This window comes from Clytia hemisphaerica, unplaced genomic scaffold (assembly GCF_902728285.1).
Source record: "Clytia hemisphaerica strain Z4C2 unplaced genomic scaffold, Clytia hemisphaerica genome assembly, whole genome shotgun sequence".
In the NCBI taxonomy this organism is placed as follows: Eukaryota; Metazoa; Cnidaria; class Hydrozoa; order Leptothecata; family Clytiidae; genus Clytia; species Clytia hemisphaerica.
In genome coordinates, this window is record NW_027104561.1 from 35,276 (window position 1) to 55,548 (window position 20,273).

The 20,273-nt window shown below is 34.3% G+C and overlaps 3 protein-coding genes across 4 annotated transcripts; 2 read left to right on the forward strand and 1 right to left on the reverse strand.

The window, feature by feature from the left end:
- The first annotated feature begins 523 nt into the window (after positions 1 to 523).
- On the forward strand, positions 524 to 18,900 carry LOC136823275 (histone-arginine methyltransferase METTL23-like). Of its 2 annotated transcripts, none has more exons than XM_067079455.1 (7): positions 524 to 627; positions 731 to 835; positions 1,998 to 2,241; positions 2,552 to 2,636; positions 2,873 to 3,469; positions 7,634 to 7,783; positions 18,718 to 18,900. In XM_067079455.1, the coding sequence occupies exons 1-5, from the start codon at positions 535 to 537 to the stop codon at positions 3,009 to 3,011; spliced, it is 666 nt and encodes a 221-aa protein (XP_066935556.1). In that variant the 5' UTR covers positions 524 to 534; the 3' UTR covers positions 3,012 to 3,469; positions 7,634 to 7,783; positions 18,718 to 18,900. The 2 variants fall into 2 exon arrangements, with proteins under 2 accessions (XP_066935556.1, XP_066935557.1); XM_067079456.1 differs by having other exon boundaries at positions 2,873 to 3,157.
- On the forward strand, positions 10,449 to 14,049 carry LOC136823273 (uncharacterized). Its single transcript, XM_067079453.1, has 4 exons — positions 10,449 to 11,141; positions 11,426 to 11,739; positions 11,987 to 12,601; positions 12,811 to 14,049. The coding sequence occupies exons 1-4, from the start codon at positions 10,919 to 10,921 to the stop codon at positions 13,834 to 13,836; spliced, it is 2,178 nt and encodes a 725-aa protein (XP_066935554.1). The 5' UTR covers positions 10,449 to 10,918; the 3' UTR covers positions 13,837 to 14,049.
- On the reverse strand, positions 15,548 to 16,998 carry LOC136823274 (uncharacterized). Its single transcript, XM_067079454.1, has 2 exons — positions 16,752 to 16,998; positions 15,548 to 16,585 (listed from the first exon to the last, which is right to left on the reverse strand). Exons 1-2 carry the CDS (start codon positions 16,866 to 16,868, stop codon positions 15,569 to 15,571), a joined length of 1,134 nt encoding a protein of 377 aa, XP_066935555.1. The 5' UTR covers positions 16,869 to 16,998; the 3' UTR covers positions 15,548 to 15,568.
- Positions 18,901 to 20,273: the final 1,373 nt, after the last annotated feature.

Sequence of the window (20,273 nt, forward strand, 5' to 3'; positions counted from 1 at the left end):
ACTGTCCAGGGGTATTGAAAAAACTCCGAAAAACTGCCATGTCCATGGGGTGAATTTGCAATGTCCAGGGGTAAATCTTTGTGTCCAGGGGGTCAATTTGATGCTTGTCCAGGGGTAAAACACGTGTCCAGGGGGTGAAAAATCGAAATGTCCAGGGGTAAATCACTGAAAAAATAATACATCCTCCACCCCCCATGAATGGTTTTTTTCTGGAAGAGCCCAATGTGCGCACGCTCTTTCGCGAGCGTGATGCGTGATGGAAGGCGGTCGTTTCAGTGTGGTTTAGATCCACACTGTGACCTAGTTTAGTCTACTTTCAGTCATTTTTGCTTCAATTTTGCCACTTTTCAAAATGAAAATTTTTCCATTCTTCAATTTTTCCTTCTGGCAGGGTCCCCAAATTTACCAAAATATTCATATCTGACAGGGTCCAGTTGTCAAACTCCAACGGCACGTCCCCGTCGGCCGTCAAGGTGCCCCCCTGATTATTCCTTTGTTTGTTCATTTTGTTTCGTTTAGAAAAATAATAAACCAATGAAAATCAAAAAGAACTTTCACTTTGAATTAGAAGACCTTGTTAACAAAGAAGACAATGTTTTGAAAACACTTGATGTTATAATCCCCGAGGTTAGAGTTATTCTTTATTATAACTAATATAGCCTCTTATGTTGAGAAAGCAAAATTAACAAAACAATATAGGCTAATATCATATTTTTTAAATGTTTTTTAGAAAGTGGATCCGCAACATGGAATGTTCGTTTGGCCGTCAGCGCCTGTGCTTTCAAAATTTATTTTCAATAATCAAGAGAATTTCCGAGACAAAAATGTGCTCGAGGTAAAGTCAGTTTTTTCCATTTGAGATTCCTTTAAGTCTAGTAATAAATAGTAATCACAGCTGCTCTATGGTCAGTTAGACCTAGAGTTCTATCTATGTTCTTTGATCGGTCATAGTTTAGTTTTTTACTACATAATCACTGTCGAAATATATTGACAGTTGTGGGTAACCTAACTGTTTTCAGGATTTAACACTCGGGCGGCACTTCTACTTTGTTTCGTTGGATTTTTCGATTTGAGAGGGGGTTGAACGTGGTTTCTAGGCTATATTCTCAGCGTTATTGGAACATTCTTGGGCTCTTAGATCCTGCGATCCTAAAATGTTAAGTCTAAGAATCTCGTTCAAACTCAGAATAAAAATTCTACTGTATTATTCCAACTGTACTTTAAAGCACTTTAAAATCACTTATAGTTTTGAAATTTTGATTTAAGTATCAAATTTATTACGGTAGTGATTGTTTTGTAGTACAATGTCCTGGTAGTTACGGTAGTCCTCTGTATATCGGAATGTCTGATAGGTTATTAATACCCAATCGAGTCTTTTCGTAATGTTTTGTTAATTTACGTAATTTCCGCCATCACGGATACAAACAATCGAATATGTAGAAGGAGGCGATTCATTGATATTTATCTAATTACTTGGCTATTTGACTGGATCGAGCTTCCCATTTAAAGGAAGTGTGTCTTTTTATATATTTTTTATTATGGTCGAGAACCTAAGGTAAATTAGAAAATAACATAGTCGACATTATTACTAGACACCCAGTTCATCCGACACGCTAAAAGCTCTGAAGGTCGGTTAAATTTTCAACACCTGGAAGGTTTAGATTACGGAATTTTGCAAGACCGCGTCAAGGATTTGGCAGCGGGAGGCCTGGTAACCCAGCCCTCTTTTTCACGGATTGGCGGGTTTAACCGAATTATTTTTAGGTTTAAGTGCAAGGGTAGTTGAACCTGACCGTGGATGCGACACATAAGCTGACTACCAATCTTCTCCGATGAGAAATTGGCCCGTTCCTTTAATTCTTCAGCGTGGGCGGCCGCTAATCCGCCTTCGGAACATCAGATAAAGTAAAGGGATATGGTAACGGTGAGGTGAACCGTTACGCAAATCGAGGGCTCGCTTTCATAATGATATAAAGCCCTTTTTCTTTTGTTTTCAGTTAGGAGCAGGCACATCACTACCTGGCATCGTAGCAGCGAAAATTGGTGCAAAGGTTACACTTTCTGATGCTAAGTTCTATCCTAACTGTCTCGAAAATTGTCGTCAAAGTTGTGAAGTCAACAATCTTAAGACATCGATGGTTAATGTGATTCCGTTAACTTGGGGCTTGGTTGATGAGCAGATACTTAACCTAGAGAATGTTGATGCCATACTGGGATCTGATTGTTTTTACGACAGAAAAGGTGGGTCAGTTAGAAAGTTTTCACCGAAGTAAGTAAAACCAGAAATTAAACTGAATACTTTTCTATAGTAAAGCTTATGAAGAAACTATACCCTGCGTGATTGATAAGAGCATTTTCTTGATGTGATGTCTTGATGAAAGAATATTTCCGGCGTGATGGCGTGATTGATACATTTTTTTGGCATAGTGGCGTCATCATGGATACTGCTGAGCGATCGTCTATACTTGAATTTTTCTATCTCATAGTTCAGATTATCTTCTTTGGTTTTATATGAGTTTACTTTATTATCATCTTTTCGTTTTACCTTTAGATTTCGAAGATATCATTTTCACCGTTTCATTCTTACTGAATCGAAATCCTTCTTGTGTCTTTATAACCGCTTACCAAGTCAGAAGGTATGTCCATTATATTATATTACGCTTAAATCGGAACTCTCCCATTCTTGCATGAAGCTTTTTCGCTAGCGACAAAAATGTCCTGGGTGAAAAAGTTTTTGAAAAAATATTTAGCGGTGGGAGACGCAACTTTTGAAAAAGTTTTCTATTTATTCCAGCAAATTTTCAACTATATTTAAAGATACAAGCAATTTCAATTAAAATGTCACTTTACTTGCGATGTTTTTATTTTCCAGCGAAAAATACTGTTTACAAATGCTGTTGAAGAAGTGGGGTCTTATTGGGAAAGAAATCCCATTAAAATCATTTTGTACCGAAGACGAACTTGTCAATCACAAACATGATATCGAATTGTACCAAATCACCAAAGCCTGATGAACCGATGATGAACCAAACAGTTAATTGGTCGTTATCAATGCGTTGTGTCATACACTAAAACGACATGTCATGTGATAGTTACAAATTGAAGTGGAATGTCCACTCTTTAAAGTTCAAAGAATTTAGATGGGAAAAGCTCTAAGGTGTCGATGCTTATATAACTCTTTTTTTATCGATGATTTATGTTTTGAGATTTCTAATAAGGAGGTGTTACATATCAATCGATCCCAGCTGGAACACAACATTGTTATAACGTTCATCTAACGTTCACAACGTCCATTTAACGTTAGATGAATGCTGAAAGAACGTTGTGTGTCAGCTGGGATGTTATATACATTACCATATGATCCCCGAAAGACTTCGGACATATTTTGACATCTTGAGGCAAATGACCGTAATTCCATGGAATTATTTATTTGGAAAGTAGCTACTTAGCAAGAAACTAAAAATATGAGGTATTACTTTTTAAATTTTTCTTGTCGGTTCATCATTTTGCATACTTTTTTTCGTATTTGATTGGGCTTTTCCAGAAATAGTCCGTGGCCCTCCTGTTGAGGATATCGGATATCCAGATGGTTTTAACGATTTTTGTTCAAAAGAGGATATCCAGGGGGTAAAGCATCTACAAGGGAGCTGATATCTAGGTAGTTAAGTGTTTTTTCAAGTTAAAAATACGATATCCAGGGGTAAGCATCTTTATAAGAGAGGATATCCAGAGGGCTCAGCATATTTTTAAGAGTGGATATCCAGGGGGTCTTTACCAATAAAGTAGGATATCCACGGGGTTCGATACTTCAAAAAATCAATACACGTTTTTTTTTATAAGAACGTCGAAAATTTTGAAAGCCTTCCGATGTCCTAAATTTTTTGAGTTTTAAGCCTAAAAATGTTCTTAAAATGTTCTTCTTTTCACCATTTTGTGAGTATTTTTGTGCAATTTCCTAAGAAATTGGGTGTTTTCGAGTCCACAAAGCCTTAAAATGTTCTCAATATGTTCTTAATATTTCTGCCATGCCTTATGTTCTTATATACTTTGTTCTTATAAAAAAAAACGTGTATCCTCAACAGTGGCGGTAAAAAAATTTTCTGGAAAAGCCCATTCGAGCGAACTCAAATAGTAGTAATAATGCTAGTGTATTATAAAGATGACAAGGATAAGGTGAGAATTTGCTGGTCACGCCGGATTAAATGCGCCTTGATCCGATAAACTGTGTGTCAGTGTATTGCGGAAAACTAGTAGGCAGTATAAACTAAATATTTCAAAGATATGTAAAAATTTTGAATTTTTGATAAATACGAAACTTTACGTAAGTCAAGTATAGAATTAAACTAAAAATTGGAAACATCGTACACAATTTGCAAATTTTGTATAATTAAATGAATAAAAGCTCTAGAGAATGAAACAGTTATGCAATAAAATTAATGGCCCTATCAGAAAATGAATAATAACTAGATGATTCCTATGGTGATAAAATTATGCGAGACGAAAAATTATTTTTTAAAGACGTCATGATATGTAAAAATGTAAACATATATTCATTAAGGATATTGACTAAATGTATACTAAATGAATACCGTACAGATCCCCAGGAAAGATTTTGTCATTTTGAAATGAAGGCAGAGATTCCGATTTTTATGTTACAACTTTAACACTGTCTTGACATTTCATGTCATTTAATGTATGGAAAATAAAATAGTTTGATATTTGATTAAAATTTTACGAGTAAAAAAATAGTTTTCAAAATTAGTATTTTTTCCAAATATTTTTGTTCGCCGTTACCATGAGTTAACGTGATTTTGAAATAAGAATCTTTAATGATTTTTTTACTGTCGAGTTTTGAAGAAGAATTCATAAAAAATGGTTGAGTTTTTCTTTTATTTCCTGATTTTCATTGTTCTATCTTCAACAAGAGGTAAATTCACGGTGACTAAATTTTCTGCGGAGCTAAACTTAGTTTGAAAATTACTGGATATACACCGAATGAAGCATGTTTTTTGATGCAATCATGGACAAAAGGTTGTAGACAAATGAAATTTCAGTAAAAAAATTATGAGAAATAGAGCAAAATGACTCTTTAATGTGTCTGAAAGGGGAGGGAAGTTAAGAAAAACACTTTTGAAGTCGTTGCATTGCTTTTGAATTGCTTTTGAGGGAACCACAAGCAAAAAATCAGCGTTTTGATACTGGTGTAAGCCAGTTTAACAAGTCCTTGTGGTTAGACTGGAGGCCCGGAATTCCCGAGTTATTTTTTCCGAGTTAAAAAAACCGAGTTAAAAAAAACCCGAGTTATCCCGAGTTATGACGTCATTTTTGGAATTTAGTGACGTCATTTTTAATTTCATAACTCGGTTATTTGCTTCCTTTAACTTTCCGAGTTATTTTCCATTTTTTAACTCGGGAATTTTTGCTTCCTTTAACTTTCCGAGTTATTTTCCATTTTTTAACTCGGGAAATTTTTGGCTTCCTTTAACATTCCGAGTTTATTTCCATTTTTTAACTCGGGAATTTTTGCTTCCTTTAACTTTCCGAGTTATTTTTCATTTTTTAACTCGGGAATTTTTGATTCCTTTAGCTTTCCGAGTTATTTTTCATCTCTCTTTAAATTTCTTTTCAATCGACATGGCAAACTTAATGGCGCAATGGCGACAAACTTTATGTCAAGATTATGAAATGAACACAACACGTTTTCTCTTCTTATTTTTGCATCGCACGTTTTTCAGTTTCGAACAAGTGTCCAGTATCTTTCACTTCACATTGCGCAGAATGGGGTTTGACGTTCGAATTGTTTTTATAAAAAGACGGGGGCAAACATTCGAATAACAATATACCCTCAGGTCAACATTTAAAGACTTTCCACTTTGAAAAAGTAGCGTATTTGACCCCCGGAACGTTTTTTAACCGCAAGTCTATTTATTTTATTTATTTATAAAACCAAATTTACTCTAATTAATTGCCCCTATTGTAAGTATATATGAAATATAATCCGAGATTAATGATGTTTAAAAAAAAAAAAAAAAAATCGTCTACTTGACCAATCAAGTAAAAGAAAAAAAAAAAAAAAGTCTAATTAGAGCCTTATGACACAAAAAGATTCGATTCATAATTCGAATGTTTTGCAAAGGTCACACGCGCGTGGGAAACTTTCGAATGTTTTTCTGTAAGTTGATTTGGTGAGTGTGTGCACTCTGGACAGTTTTATTTATTTATTTTTTAACATCTCTCATAAAAATCTACGAATAGTCTGTGAAATAATTGATTCAATAATCGTTGTTTGTGATTCATTCAAAATTTTTACAGTGAAGGGGGAAGGACTCAGTGAATTTTTCTGAGAATCTTGTCATGTCACTTACAGTATTCTTTAATGAAATAGGGAGGAAATATAAATTTTGAAATAGCTTTATCTCATGCTGCTGTATTTTTTGAGATTTACACAGTATTTATGCTGTAATATTTTTGAAAGGCTTACACTTTGTTTATCTAGCAGGTTTTAACTTCAGTTCTTGCTTTTCAATTATTCACTTGTTTGTTGATTTTTCATTTTATTAAGCAGGTTAAGGTTTTTATAGTTGGTAATGGATGGTTATGTCTTAGATTTAGGTTGGTATGGGATCAATAGATTAAAGCTGGTGTTTTTTTATGAAGAAAAATAACTCGGAAAGGGAAGCTAAAGGAAGCAAAAATTCCCGAGTTGAAAATTCAAAAATAACTCGGAAAGCTAAAGGAAGAAAAAATTCCCGAGTTAAAAAATGAAAAATAACTCGGAAAATTAAAGGAAGTAAAAATTCCCGAGTTAAAAAATGGAAAATAACTCGGAATGTTAAAGGAAGCAAAAATCCCCGAGTTAAAAAATGGAAAATAACTCGGAAAGTTAAAGGAAGCAAAAATTCCCCGAGTTAAAAAATGAAAAATGACGTCACTAAATTCCAAAAATGACGTCATAACTCGGGATAACTCGGTTTTTTTTTAACTCGGTTTTTTTAACTCGGAAAAAATAACTCGGGAATTCCGGGCCTCGTTAGACTGCAGTGGGTGACTTTCAAAGACTTTGGTTTGGAAAGCACCCAGAACCTCTTGGGAACTTGTTTTTGATCGATATTGAAGTATTTTGCAAATATTGCAGAAGTCTACAAACCTTTTGTCCATGATTGTGGTCTAGCTATTTCAAAAAGGGCGTGGTGGGGGGTTAGGTTACGAGCAGACGGGTAGGTACCGCTCGAGTTTCGTCCCTCGGATCCTTAGCGGGACTAAACAGGAGGAAATAAAGAAAACTCTGTGACTAATTTGACCAAATTTGTGAAAGAGACAAAAAGTTGAAATTTTTCTATTTTTCCCAATAGGAAATGCCACAAAAGAACTCGAAAAATGGACAAAAAGTTCTATCGATTAACTAAAAATCGATTCACTCGAAAACTGCAGGAGATTCAAAGGGCAAATTTTTTTTGTCAATACTACACCCTATTAGGAGCATAATATCAAAAATTTGCCCTGATCTAAGGGGTGCCCTACGAAGTGACACAATTCACTACCTCGGCCGCTGGTCTACTGTCAAAATGTTTTTATGTAGGTAGGTAAGAAAGCGAACAATCATATCCTTTTTTTTGCTTTCTTTTGTCAATAGTTCAAGGCGAATGGAGTTCTTGGTCATTGGCTGTTGGTTGTCATAATCATAAAATCACGGGTGATTCTGTCAAGAAATACACAAGATCTTGCTCTGGAACTTGCAATGAGGGAAATAATGTGTATTACAGTTATGATTGTCCAACCGGATGTAAGTGCTTTTGATACTTAATAAATCGAAATTCTATCTATTGAAATAGTCAGAAAGAAAAGACACTTTTTTATTCTGCTACTGGCAGTTTCATGACACTTTTGTGACAATCTTCAGGCCTATCTATTGAAAGAATCTATTGAAAAAAAATCTACAATATACTGCGTAGCCTGAACATTCACCAGCATGAAACACCGTGTAGCACACGGTTTTCGGATAAGTTTTTTTGCTTAGCTTTTGCTTTGATCTCATGTAAATTTGCACGAAAAAATCAAGTAAACAAACGAGGACAAGTCCGTAGGACAAGCAATTCTAAGCATATTTTCCCATTTTGACACACTATGTATGGGTCATTTTAATAGCCGAAAAGATTAAAATGATAAGATAATCTGTATGATCTTTTTTTATTGAATTCAAATTAGAAAAACATTTTTTTGAATGAACACCTTGGTTTCAAAAGAGAAATAAGATCTATCGACACATTAGAATATTTCCGCTTCTCACTCGTTTTGTTTTCTGATATTACGATGGTGGATTGGCGGCTGCCCACGCTAAAGCTCTAAAGGAGCGGGTCAATCTCTCATCGGAGATGATTAATTGTCGGCCTTTAGTGTGACGCATCCCCAATCGGGTTCAACTACCCTTGCGCGTAAACCTAACTATATTTCGGTTGGACCCGCTAATCTCTGAAAGTGAGCCTCCCACTGCAAAATCCTTGACGCGGTCTTGCAAAATTCCGTAATGTAAATCTTCCAGATGTTGAAAATTATCCCGACCCTCAGAGCTTTAGCGTTTCAGATGAAAATTTCTGCATCTCGGTGCCAAATAACTCGTTTTGTCTACTCGATATATTTTGTGTGTTACATTTAATTTAAAAGCCGTTTTTTTCGATATTTTGCCCGAATTTTTGTCGAATTTTCTTAAACACTTCGTGATTCAATTTATTTCACTGTATGATCTATGTATGTGCATATTGTTAAATTCTCACTCTAGGTTAACTTTAAAAATGAACTCAGGTGGCTTATAATTCTTTGGGCTATATCCACCCCTCAATTTGAGTCTGTTTTGACACAATATATTTGTTTAAGTGACTTAAGATGCGAAGATAGATGCCAAGTATCTTCATTCCGTTAACTCTTTCACTGTCGCGGTCTGTTATTTAAGGTTCGACATACTTGAAGAAGGGAAATTAAGAGGGTTCCAACTTATTTGCTGGGTGACATCAGTGTATAATATTACTTGCAACTTGATTTTCTGAAAATTATCACATATGTTTCCACGTTTGAGTTGCAAAAACGTAAAATTAGGGGAAAAACTCTTTCAAATACATTTTAATTCTTGAATTTTTCATTTAAAATAATTTAGTTCAAGAATAAAACTTTCAACCACTTTGTAAAGAAACCCCGGCAAATGGAGTGAAATCTCTCACGCTCACATTGTCAAAAATTGAAATCTTTGTATAAAAAGTAAGTTTGCGACCGCAGTCGAGGGCGACCCGAAGGCTCCTCTTTCGTATAGCTGTCTACCCGCGAAGACTCCTTTTCCTGGATTTCTCCATTTACCCTTGACCCGTCTCTTTAATTACTGAGCATCAAGCAGAGAGGCACCAAGTACCATTTTGGGAATCTTTGGTATGACCCGGCTGGGGATTGAACTCACAACCTTGCGCACTTAAGCCGGATGCTTTACCTTCATGCTACGGTCGCTGTGTAATGGCGTTCCTCGTCGTACACGTCATAATTAACTCAACTAGAAATTAAATTATGTAGTTTTTCAGTCCAGATCATCAACGATTTTAATGGCTAGAGGTTAATACTATTATTTGATCTAGATCTTTTTAACTCTTTGGTTATCTGATAAACGCCTTGGCGAAAAGCGACCCCACCCCACCATTAAATTAAAACTTTTCCTGTGAAGATTGGTTTGGTACAGGCTACGTGATATCGTGATCAAATTATTTTGCGTCTTAGAGGAAACATTTGAGATGTGTGCGTGATTTCTGCTATTTCTTCACCAAATTTTTGTGTGATTTTCGTGATCGTAATGAGAACATAGTAATTGGCGTGGTAGCATGACGAGACGTCCCACTGAAACTAAATTCTTTCATTGAGAAAAAATTTGGAGGGGATTAGATTTTGGGGTCCAGATCATCAGCGAAATTTTAAGATTTTTCGCGAACTAAACTTAACGTTTGACACTTCAGGGCGTCAACATTGTCTCGATTTTGTGCCTTTTTATGTCATATCGATCGTTTGAGTACTCTTATTAACGCTTTACCGCAATTACCGGGTGGGCTAAAAAAAACAAGTCCAAATTTCTAATTTTCTTTTTTTAAGTCCCCTCCCTATTTTTAGCTGGCATCTTTGGATAGAAAAAAATAAAGATATTATATTAATTCTGTGAAAGTTTGAGAAAGTTTCACGCATTCAAAAGAGAGTTAGAAGATATTTCAGGGACCTATCTATTTTTAAATTGTTTGAAAATTGACGTCAAGTGAAAATATTATCAGAACAGGGTAGAAACTAAACGATACCATGAATTTTTTTTTGCTAGCTCGAGTGGTCTTGTTGAACGCGAGAGAATTGCAATGGAAGGTCTTCTTTTCAATAGATGTCGTTCTATTGCGCTCGAAAAAAGTAAACCGGCGTTTTTCTTACCATAGTCACAAGAAGAGAGATAGTCTGGCAGCGCTAAGCAATCTGATTGGCCGATGTTATTGTTTACGAACATACTAGTGCCCAGGGCATCGGACCTTCAAAAAGTAAACAAATATGGCTGATTTTTTGCTTGGAGGAGGTTGTCTTTTGCAAAATAAATGTGTATTTTTGTTATTAGCTCACCTGTTTTGGAGTTGTTAATAAAAGTTATTGACTTGGGAGGGATCATATATATCCAGAAGAAACTTTTATGTATCTTCTTTTTTAGTTTTTTACTTTCCAGATCAAATTTTTAAAGTTGAAAGTTTATGCATGGCAGGGAGGGTACTCAGCTGATGGTAGGTTGGCATGTATAATTTTATAAACATGAAAAGTAAATACAAAATGAAGGAAGAAAACGTATATTTAGGTTGATAGTATCTATATGGTTTGTTATTTTCCCTTTCAGTGAATTTTACATCTAACAAAATTTAGGTTCATGCCTGGAGAAAATTGTGCCATCGTTGGTTGTGGGATCTGTCGGAATCAAAATAAGTATGGATTATTCAAAATCCCACCACTTACAAAGCCTGAATGGCGTCAAAACTTTTTGGCTCAAATTTTGAAAGGCCGAATTGTCGATGAGAAATTCAGTAAGAAGATTGAATCAAGCAAAGTTTGGGTTTGTGAGAAACACTACGAACCTGATGCTCTTTATCACTGTAAGTATATAAAGCATGATTTATTTTTTAATTTTTTGTTTAATTAGCTACTTTTGATGCATGCTCACCTGAAGTCTTATTTTTGTAAAAGATGGAAATTAATTTTAAAGAAATTAGATTAGATTTTAAAATGCATGTTTTACTTCAGGTCTAATTTTTGTAAGAGATAGAAATAAATTTTCAACATTATTAGGTTAGATATTATATCATAGTGATTGAGGAGCTACTAATATAAGAGGGCATGTATTTTTTAATTTGAAAATTTTTTGATTTTAAATTTTAAGATGCAACACGAAAAGTACCAAAGGAGGATGCAATTCCAACATTGAACCTCCCTGACATGTCAAACAAAACTTACGTTCCCCGCCCAATTAATTCCATTGTCAAAAGAGAACAAAACCACCAACCTGCAAATATCCCATCCACATCTATCAAAACTTTTTCCATTTACACATATCGTCAATTCTTGCTGAATGCATCAATGAGCATCAACAATAATTGGCAATATTCATTATCAGATCAGTTCTCAACTTTTCGTCTTTTTGATTCACGCTTTCAAGTTCCAAAATTTGATTTAGTCGTTGACTGTCATTTAAAGGTGAGTTTGTAGGTATTCAGTATTCAGTTAAAATGTACATTATATATAGAGGCTTTTTAGAGTATTGTACAACTATGAACTATATTGAAGATATATGAAGATATATTGCACGCTTCTACAGTTAAATTCATGCATGCTCAAAATATATTTTTTTAAATTTTTCCTATTCATCAATCATATTATACGCTAACGTACATGATCAATCCATGCATGACCAATCATTCGTAAATTATATTTTTAACTTTAGGTAACATTAAGAGTTTTTGGATGGTTCAGCACCTGCCCTTTTTCTATAATGCTTATGCCAATCAACACAATCTTAACAAAGCTTGAAACCATGAATTTATGTGTGGGAATCAGTAATTTGGAATTGGTTAACAACGATGCAATCAGGCATCACACAATTTCAAAGCTACAAACAGTGAAACAATCAGACCTTCCTGATGCTTTTGAAAATCTTGTTGAAAGACACTTTTACAGAAGCCCATTTTGCTCATTATTAGTTGGACACCAACTTAAGATTTGTACGCATTGTACTTCTTTGGAGAAGAAGGAAATGAATGCCTTGAAAATGAAGCAAAATATGCAAGCAAAACCCATTCCACTTAAAGCTCCTATAACCGCAACATCAGTAGCTAGGTTGAAAGCGACAATCCTGGAACAAAGGGCCCTAAATAAAGATCTAACAAACCAGATCAGCTATTTACAAAATGAACTTGATCAAAAATCTGTGATTGTTAACAAAGAATTACATCAAGATCTAAAATCTATATTCGATCAAACTGACCAACGCAGGATTTCTCCATTTATGAAATTGTTTTGGGAAGAACAAATGAAGTATTTAAAGCAACACCCAACTCAAGTAAGTTATGTTATTTTTGCAATAATTGCTGTTATATTTCAGATAAAAGTATCCTTTTGGATTATTTATTATAGCTATACTCTATCTAGACCTGCATGTTCAAGTTTTTATCAAACAAGATTAGAATTTTGTCATTTGCATTGCATACATGAATTTTGCTTAAAAATTTTTTTTATGAAATTAAGCTCCAAAACATTTAACTTTTAAAGGTGAGGTACCATCCAATGATTATCAAATATTGTCTAACATTGTATGCCAAGTCACCTTCAGCCTACAAATATTTTCGTTATGATGAGAAAAATGGAACTGGGGCACTCATCCTTCCTTCAGAGAGGACATTGAGAGACTATCGCAATTACATCCGTCCAAAGACCGGTTTTAATCAGCAAACTATCGAGAGATTGACTAAGTTAACAGAAAAATTCAGTAATCAAGAGCGTTTTGTTGTTCTATCGTTTGACGAAATGAAAATCCAGGAAGATTTGGTATGGAATAAGCATACTGGGGAACTTGTTGGTTATGTTGACCTTGGTGATGAATCTCTCAATGAAGCTACTTTTAAAAACTGTGATGATCTTGCCACACATGTTTTGGTTTTTCTTGTGAAAAGTGTGATCAACCCACTATCATTTTCTTTTGCAACATTTGCAACAAAAGGAGTAACTTCATTCCAAATCTTTCCTTTATTTTGGAAGGCTGTATGTTTGCTTGAGATGTCCTGTAACTTACGTGTTGTTGCAGCAACTTCTGATGGGGCCTCACCAAACAGAACCTTTTTCAAAATGCACAAAGGCTTTGTTTCTGGAGACATAGTGGTTTATAGGACACCAAACATTTATGCTGAAGATGAGAACACCTTTATTTATTTTTTCTCCGATATACCTCATCTTTTGAAAACTCTTAGGAATAATTTATTACACTCAGGATCTGAAGGACACACTAGATTTATGTTTAAAGATGGTGGACACATTTTATGGAAACACATAAAAGATTACTACATGGAGGATTCTTTATCTTGCTACCGACACCTCAATAAAATCACTCCAGACCATATTTTTCTGACAAGCTATTCAAAAATGAATGTTAAATTGGCCGCAAGAAACCCCGTACTTAGTTTAGAACGTTTTTTACTTTTATATTTTGAATTTTTATATTTTGTCATACTTTTATATTTTTTACATTTAATTGTTTTACACATTTTGGTTGCCGTTATTGTTAATAGCACTGTCAATTAAAGGTTGATAATTTGTTATATTAAAATTTTATGAGAATATTTATTATCCATCTTTTAAAATATACTTTTTTTGAAGCTAGTAAATTTGTTGGTTTTGTTTGTGTAATATTCTTTTGGTTAGTTTTTGTTTAAAATGCATGTTTTTAGTGCATGATGCATTACCACGCATGTTCAGTTAAGTCTTCACATATATCAGAGATTTAGAGTTTTTGTTCGATTCCCATTACTTGCATTTTAAATTATGGATCAATTTTGTTATTATTATAATATTGAATGTATCACATTAGAAACTGTTTTGAAGATTATGAATGCACTTGTAATTATATGAATTTATTTTAAATATACAAAATATATTTCTAGTGTCTTTCACCCTTGCAAGTTTTCTAAATTTTCAAGGATGATTGCATGAGAAATAACATAACATATTTTTCTTAATCTTGTAAATATTACAATTATATTGAATCTGTTTAAAAAGCAAAATGCAGAAAATATAGGACTAGTTAGTTAAAAGTTTCTGTGGTAAAAGCATACACAAAATATAAAATTTTGTGCACATTGATACAGCAGAATCTATACCTGTGTAAACCATGCACAGGAGACAAAATAAAAACATTAATTTAATATGAAACATTAAAAAATACTAGGTATAGTATGGAAAAAGTGGAAAAAACCGGTTTGTAAGACAATAACCAAATTTTATCACACCTAAGTCAAATTTTGAAAATTTATCTAGTTGATTATGTACATTTTCATGACTATACACAGGAAAAAAATCAATAAAATCCACCGCGACTTTTTAGTAAATTCGCGGTGAAAAGCTGCAATCTTTTAACAATTCACGGCGAAATTTAAACTTTTCATCGTGGATTATTAAAAGATTGCAGCTTTTCACCGTGAATTCGTTAAAAAGTCGCGGTAAATTTTTTTTTGATTTTTTCCCGTGATAGTTAAAATTTCCAAGCATGATTGAACAAGAAATACAAATGAAATTTCTCAAAATAGTAAGTACAACAAAAATAAAATTATATGTCATTAAAATATCCATAATCAAAACTAGATAAATTTCTAAATTCAAACTCTTATCTTATATTTTTCTTTTTAGGGAAACAGCCATAACACATTCACGTTAGTTTAATGTAAAACACCTATTATTTGTAATAGGAGATCCAGTTTCGACTGGTGGCATTTTTTTAAACAAATCATTGAACAAGAAAGGCAATAAAACATCTAGGTAAGTAAATAAAAAAAAGTTGAGGAGTTGCTGGCTGTTAGGTGATAAGTGCCAATTACTACCTACCTGTTTTGTGTGCATAAAGCAATTACCTAACACAGGTTTGACCCTGAACATTCCTCAACTTTGAAAAAAAGGTCAATTGAAAATAAAGCAAATTAACATACCATGCTTTAGTTCTGGGAAATAAGAGCCTATTAAGAGAATTGAAATCTTTGACAGCAGCTTTAAAAAATAGACATGTTAACAATTTTACTAAACCAAGAACACTCAAAAAATTCACAAAAAGCACTTCTAGGGATGACTAGCCCACTAAACTGCACATTGTGATTTCCTAAAAAACAAACAATGAGAGACCTAAATCATAGTGTCTATGCCTAAATCATCAAAGAATAAAATATATACAACTTTTATAGAAGGTTTCTGTCAATTCTATTATAACTACATTCCACTGTTAACCAGAACAAACTTTAAATTTCAGAAAATAAAATATTGATCCATTCTATTTGCTATCTTCCTCGGCACGCTTCATTTCAGTTCTTATTGACTTCTTCTTTGCTGTTTTTGCCTCAATCTTTGCAGTTTCCTTCCTTTGTCTAGCCTTTGAATGGGAGCGAACACGAAAATAAAGCTGCATAACTTTTTCCAGCAAATTTTTTGAATACTCTTTGTCAGCAAAAACATTGGCTTGAATGCACAGATTCTTAAAATTGCTGTTCACACCTGCATTTTTCATCATTTTTTCTGTCATTTCGTTGGCGTTAATAAATCGTTTGAATCCATATGTTTCATAGTGAAAGTGTTCTTCACAAAGCTCGAAAATTCTATAGGCTTTATTATTAACCATCCACAAACCTCCTCTGTCATGGATTTTTATAAGCCTCTGTTTTTGACCAAAGTAACTCTCAGGGTCAATTTTTGCTGATAAAAGGATTGCCATGAGTGCTTTAATTTCCGCTGACTTTTTCTTGCGATGGAGCCTAGAGTAAAGCTCTCTAAAGCAATAACCAGCAAGGTATTCAACAACCTCTTTGGCCTTGTCTGTCCATTTAAAGGTTGGAACTGACGATCCAACAACACGAAGTTTTGTTAGGTTTTCCAAACACTGAATTGCCAACTCATTACAAAGAAGGTTTGACACTCGCCTGGTTAACCTGGGGAAGACTGGAAGGCTGTTTGGGGAGGGAAGAGTAAACTGAAAAAAATTGCTAAAAAACTTCTCTGCGTTACCGTTGAAATTCAATATTATCTGCTTGAACTTTGACCAAAACTGTTGCAACTCTTCAGATGAAAATGAATATCCAGACAGCTCCTGCTTAGCCTTTACTGGTGTAACCTCATCAGATGCTAATTTTTTGATACTGTTAACAAGGATTGATTTGAATATTAATATGTCCATATTTGGAACAGTTTCTTCATGTTTTGCCTTCTGATGGCGTTTAAGACCACTTTTGGTTTTATACTGTTTCTCACAATCTGAACATATATGAATCTCTCTTCTCTCATCTGATGTGCCAATCTAAGAAATGAAGAAGGCAAACCTGTCACTGTTGACTGGCTTTTGTAAATTTACCGAACAATAAACTTTTCCCCTTTTTGCACGAACCACCAAACTATAATAGTCTCAAAAGTAAACATACTGTGTATAACACTCTTGCACAATGAAAACAAAAATAAATATTTACCAACTCATTTTCATCTTCCTCTAAAGTGAATTCAAAATCCTCCAAACCCTCTTCTTCTAAAAACTTTACAAAAAAACCCAAATCATTTGCACTAATTTGAACTGAACTTGAAGCCATTTTTTAACTTTTTGCCTCCCGCTCGCTTCGCTTCTTGTTTTGATTTTGTATGTTCATTGGGCCGTCGTTCGATTTTCAACATCGCTAAGAGCCGTAGGCAAAAACACTAAGGACGGCCCGAGCGCTGCCAGACTATCTCTCTTCTTGTGACTATGTTCTTACTGAAACTTTGACTTTCAGTCAAAAGCAGTTTTACTTGCGTAAAGATGGTTTTTTCCAACGAAGATAAAGCTGTCATAAAGAATGATTATATCGAAAAAGGCTGGTCAGCGTACAGGATTTGTAAAGAGCACCCCATGAAGAAGTGGTATAAAAGTTCTGTGCAAAATCTCATTAATCGATTCAAAAAAAGCGGGACCATGGACAGAAAACCCGGCTCCGGCCGCCCAATAACTGTAACAACTGCAGAAAACGAAGAAATTGTTGAGCAACTGATTTGCTCGCAGGAAGAATCACCTGGAACACACAAATCACCGCGAGAGATTGAAAAGATAACGGGAATAAAGAGATCGTCAGTGCGAAGAATCTTCGTATCTCATCGCTCAAACCTGGTACAAGATTTTCTAAAGGAGCAGTTAAAAAGTCGATTCATCATCAAATACACCGATTGGCCACCTGCTTCACCGGATTATAATCCTTTGGATTTCTATTTTTGGGATAGGATTGAAAGGAAAGTATATGAGAATCGATTTAATCGTGCTTTCAAAGATGAAGAGTCATTAAAGAGACAAATTCCAAAAGTTTGGCCGGAAGTTGCAGGAGAAGTTCAAGAGATCCGTAGATCATTCAAACAATTTGTCCCCGGTTGCAGGCTGTTCGTGATAAAGAAGGACATTGTATAAAAATGTTGTTTGGTTGAACTGTTAATTGTAAAACAATCTGTATTGTGCTTCTTCTACGATATCTATTTAACTTTTTTAATATACGAATATCTTGGTTAGATTAGATGAATAGGTTATGCTGTTACTTCTAAAATTTATTTTGACGTCAATTTTAAGGTATTTTGAACAAGTCGAATAATACCACTAATCAAAAAATCTTAATATCTCCCTTTCACTTTTAGACTCAATGCTAAAACTTGTCAAAAAATCGGGAAAATACTTATAGAATAAAAGTGCAAAATCGTGATTGCACATCTTTTTTCGATCTATCGTCAATTAAGAATGAAATATGGACTTGTTTTTTTATGCCCACTTTTTTGGTATATTCAAAAAGCAGTCTTTGGAGATAATCAGTTAATTTTAATCATAAGTATTTCTCGGATAAGGCTTTCTTAAATTTCCATTGGCACTTGAAGCTGCGAAATGCACCAAATTCTATCCCATGATACTTCTTCTTATAAGTCGAATCTCATTGGCTGTAACGCAAAGGCGTTCAACAGATGCATAGACTAAAAACAAACAAACTTCCAAACGTCATATCTCAGTATTCTGATTCCGAGCATCGCTTAGTTTTCTATATTCCTTCCGATGAGTCCTTCTTCTCGTATCTGTTCGAGTTGTTAGTTATTTATATATTTTATACGCACAGCATATACATTATATAACACTTTTCTTGTAAGAAGAACCAATATTTTTGGAGATCTGTACTGCGCACTTTTACATGCGATGTCTTTCGATTCCGAGGAAGGAGGGTGCTTTAGCGAAAGTTTTTGTCAAATGTTTTGGGAAGGGGATTTTTGAAGTCGTCTCACTAATTTTAATTATGTTCAGTCTGCACATAGCTGACATTTTCCAACCTTAATAGCACCAATCCCTTGACCCTCGATTTACTACTAAAACACCTAATGTCCAATATTTTTTGGCAAAGTGTCTTTCTTTCCCAAATTAGCATTTTTTTGTCGCCATAGATATGAGAGTTGGTTTCAATAATGGAGAATTCTCTTCGCGAACACAAGGAGCTGCCCTGACGGCAGGAATAACTGGAAAGAGATATTTTGATGGAACTTTTTTCGTGGATTTTCATAAGATGGGTTGGAACGAACACAAAAAATGTTCCCTGTCTTTGAAAGTGAAGAAAGCAGACAATGGGCAAAGTGGTAAGAAGATTCAATATTTTTATCTAAAGGTTTTGTTTTTAAATAAGAGTGATATCGTTTGCTTTCTGATATTGAATTGACACGGATGTGGAGCAAGATTGGCCAGAAAGAGGAAAAGAAAATCATTTTTTGCTTATATCAGCAAAATATAATAATAGACAGACACTGTCCTGTTATGAAACATGTGACTGATATGAAGTGGGAACACTTATGTAGAAAAAAACCTTTAATCTTTAATTCATATTTATGGAGACCTACAGTGAATTCTCCTGAAACTTGAATACCCTCGGGATTCGCAAACTTGTCTGGATTATGAAAAATTTTAAGCAGCGTGGTGGGTTGACTAAAGCTGGTGAGACAGTTTTCAAAAGTTTTGAGGTGCCCCCTTTAAAGTAAATATCTTTGTATAAATGACGCAAGCGTATCAAGTACCACAATTCTAAGGTATTTTTTCTCTTTTTAAAGTTAACAAAAATTAGTAATCAGAGGCGCCCTATTCCACTCTTGCCTTTCGGCGCCCCCGAAAAAATCGGCCGCTGGTTTGTAAGAGTTTGTTAGCTAAAGGGACAAGAAACCTTGCTCGAATTAAGGAGACTTTCGAGTTATAGATGTTGTATATCTACTGTATTCAATCAAGAATATATTCTTGATTCAGTAGTAGTGAACGTAAAAGTCAATGTATGTTTGTTTTTCAGGTTTAATTTCTTACCTGGCAGAAACTGTCGCGAAAAGGATCAAAATTGCGAAAAACGCGAAAGTTTCTGGTATATCAGCAAACTCAACTAATAAAAATCCTTTTTAAAACAACTTGACAGTTCCTCTTTGAGGGGATGCGACACTGGAAGGTTTAACCTTGTCTGGTAGCGCGGTCTAATAAATTCCTGCTTCAGAGATTCTATTGTCTCTTTGAAACGAGCTTTGTTGCCGCCTGTATTTCAAATTTTTAAAAAATCCGACAGTATTCTGTCACAAAATTATTCCTTGAATTACTTAAAATGATTAAAAGAGCTTGAAATTACTCGTAACTCACTCACAGTGCAGAATTTCAACTTTTTGAATCACTTTTACCACTTCAATGATTTTTTTATGATTTGAAAAGAATGGTATGCCCAAGTTTAAAGGTTGTAAAATAGGAATGTCATTGAATGTGACATTCTCTAAAACTATTCAAAACTTTTAAGTCAGAATTTCATAATATTAGTCGGAGGTTAGAGAATCTGACGATGATTTTGCCTCTGCTATCTTTGTTATGATATAGATAAAAGACTTGTGAAGAGTAGAACAACAGAGATTTTCGTCGAAGTTTTGACGTTGTTAGTAAGGTATTCCCAAGAGGTATATCAGCAAAATTTATTGTTTCATTTTAT

Bases quoted from the DNA above. Each gene is read 5' to 3' on its own strand.
- LOC136823275 (XM_067079455.1), top strand. From the start codon at position 535: ATGAAAATCAAAAAGAACTTTCACTTTGAATTAGAAGACCTTGTTAAC. The intron at 628-730 runs GTTAGAGTTATT...AATGTTTTTTAG, and splicing joins TTGATGTTATAATCCCCGAG to AAAGTGGATCCGCAACATGG. The intron at 836-1,997 runs GTAAAGTCAGTT...TTTTGTTTTCAG, and splicing joins GAGACAAAAATGTGCTCGAG to TTAGGAGCAGGCACATCACT.
- LOC136823273 (XM_067079453.1), top strand. From the start codon at position 10,919: ATGCCTGGAGAAAATTGTGCCATCGTTGGTTGTGGGATCTGTCGGAAT. The intron at 11,142-11,425 runs GTAAGTATATAA...TTAAATTTTAAG, and splicing joins ACCTGATGCTCTTTATCACT to ATGCAACACGAAAAGTACCA. The intron at 12,602-12,810 runs GTAAGTTATGTT...TAACTTTTAAAG, and splicing joins TAAAGCAACACCCAACTCAA to GTGAGGTACCATCCAATGAT.
- LOC136823274 (XM_067079454.1), bottom strand. From the start codon at position 16,868: ATGGCTTCAAGTTCAGTTCAAATTAGTGCAAATGATTTGGGTTTTTTT. The intron at 16,586-16,751 runs GTAAATATTTAT...TTCATTTCTTAG, and splicing joins AGGAAGATGAAAATGAGTTG to ATTGGCACATCAGATGAGAG.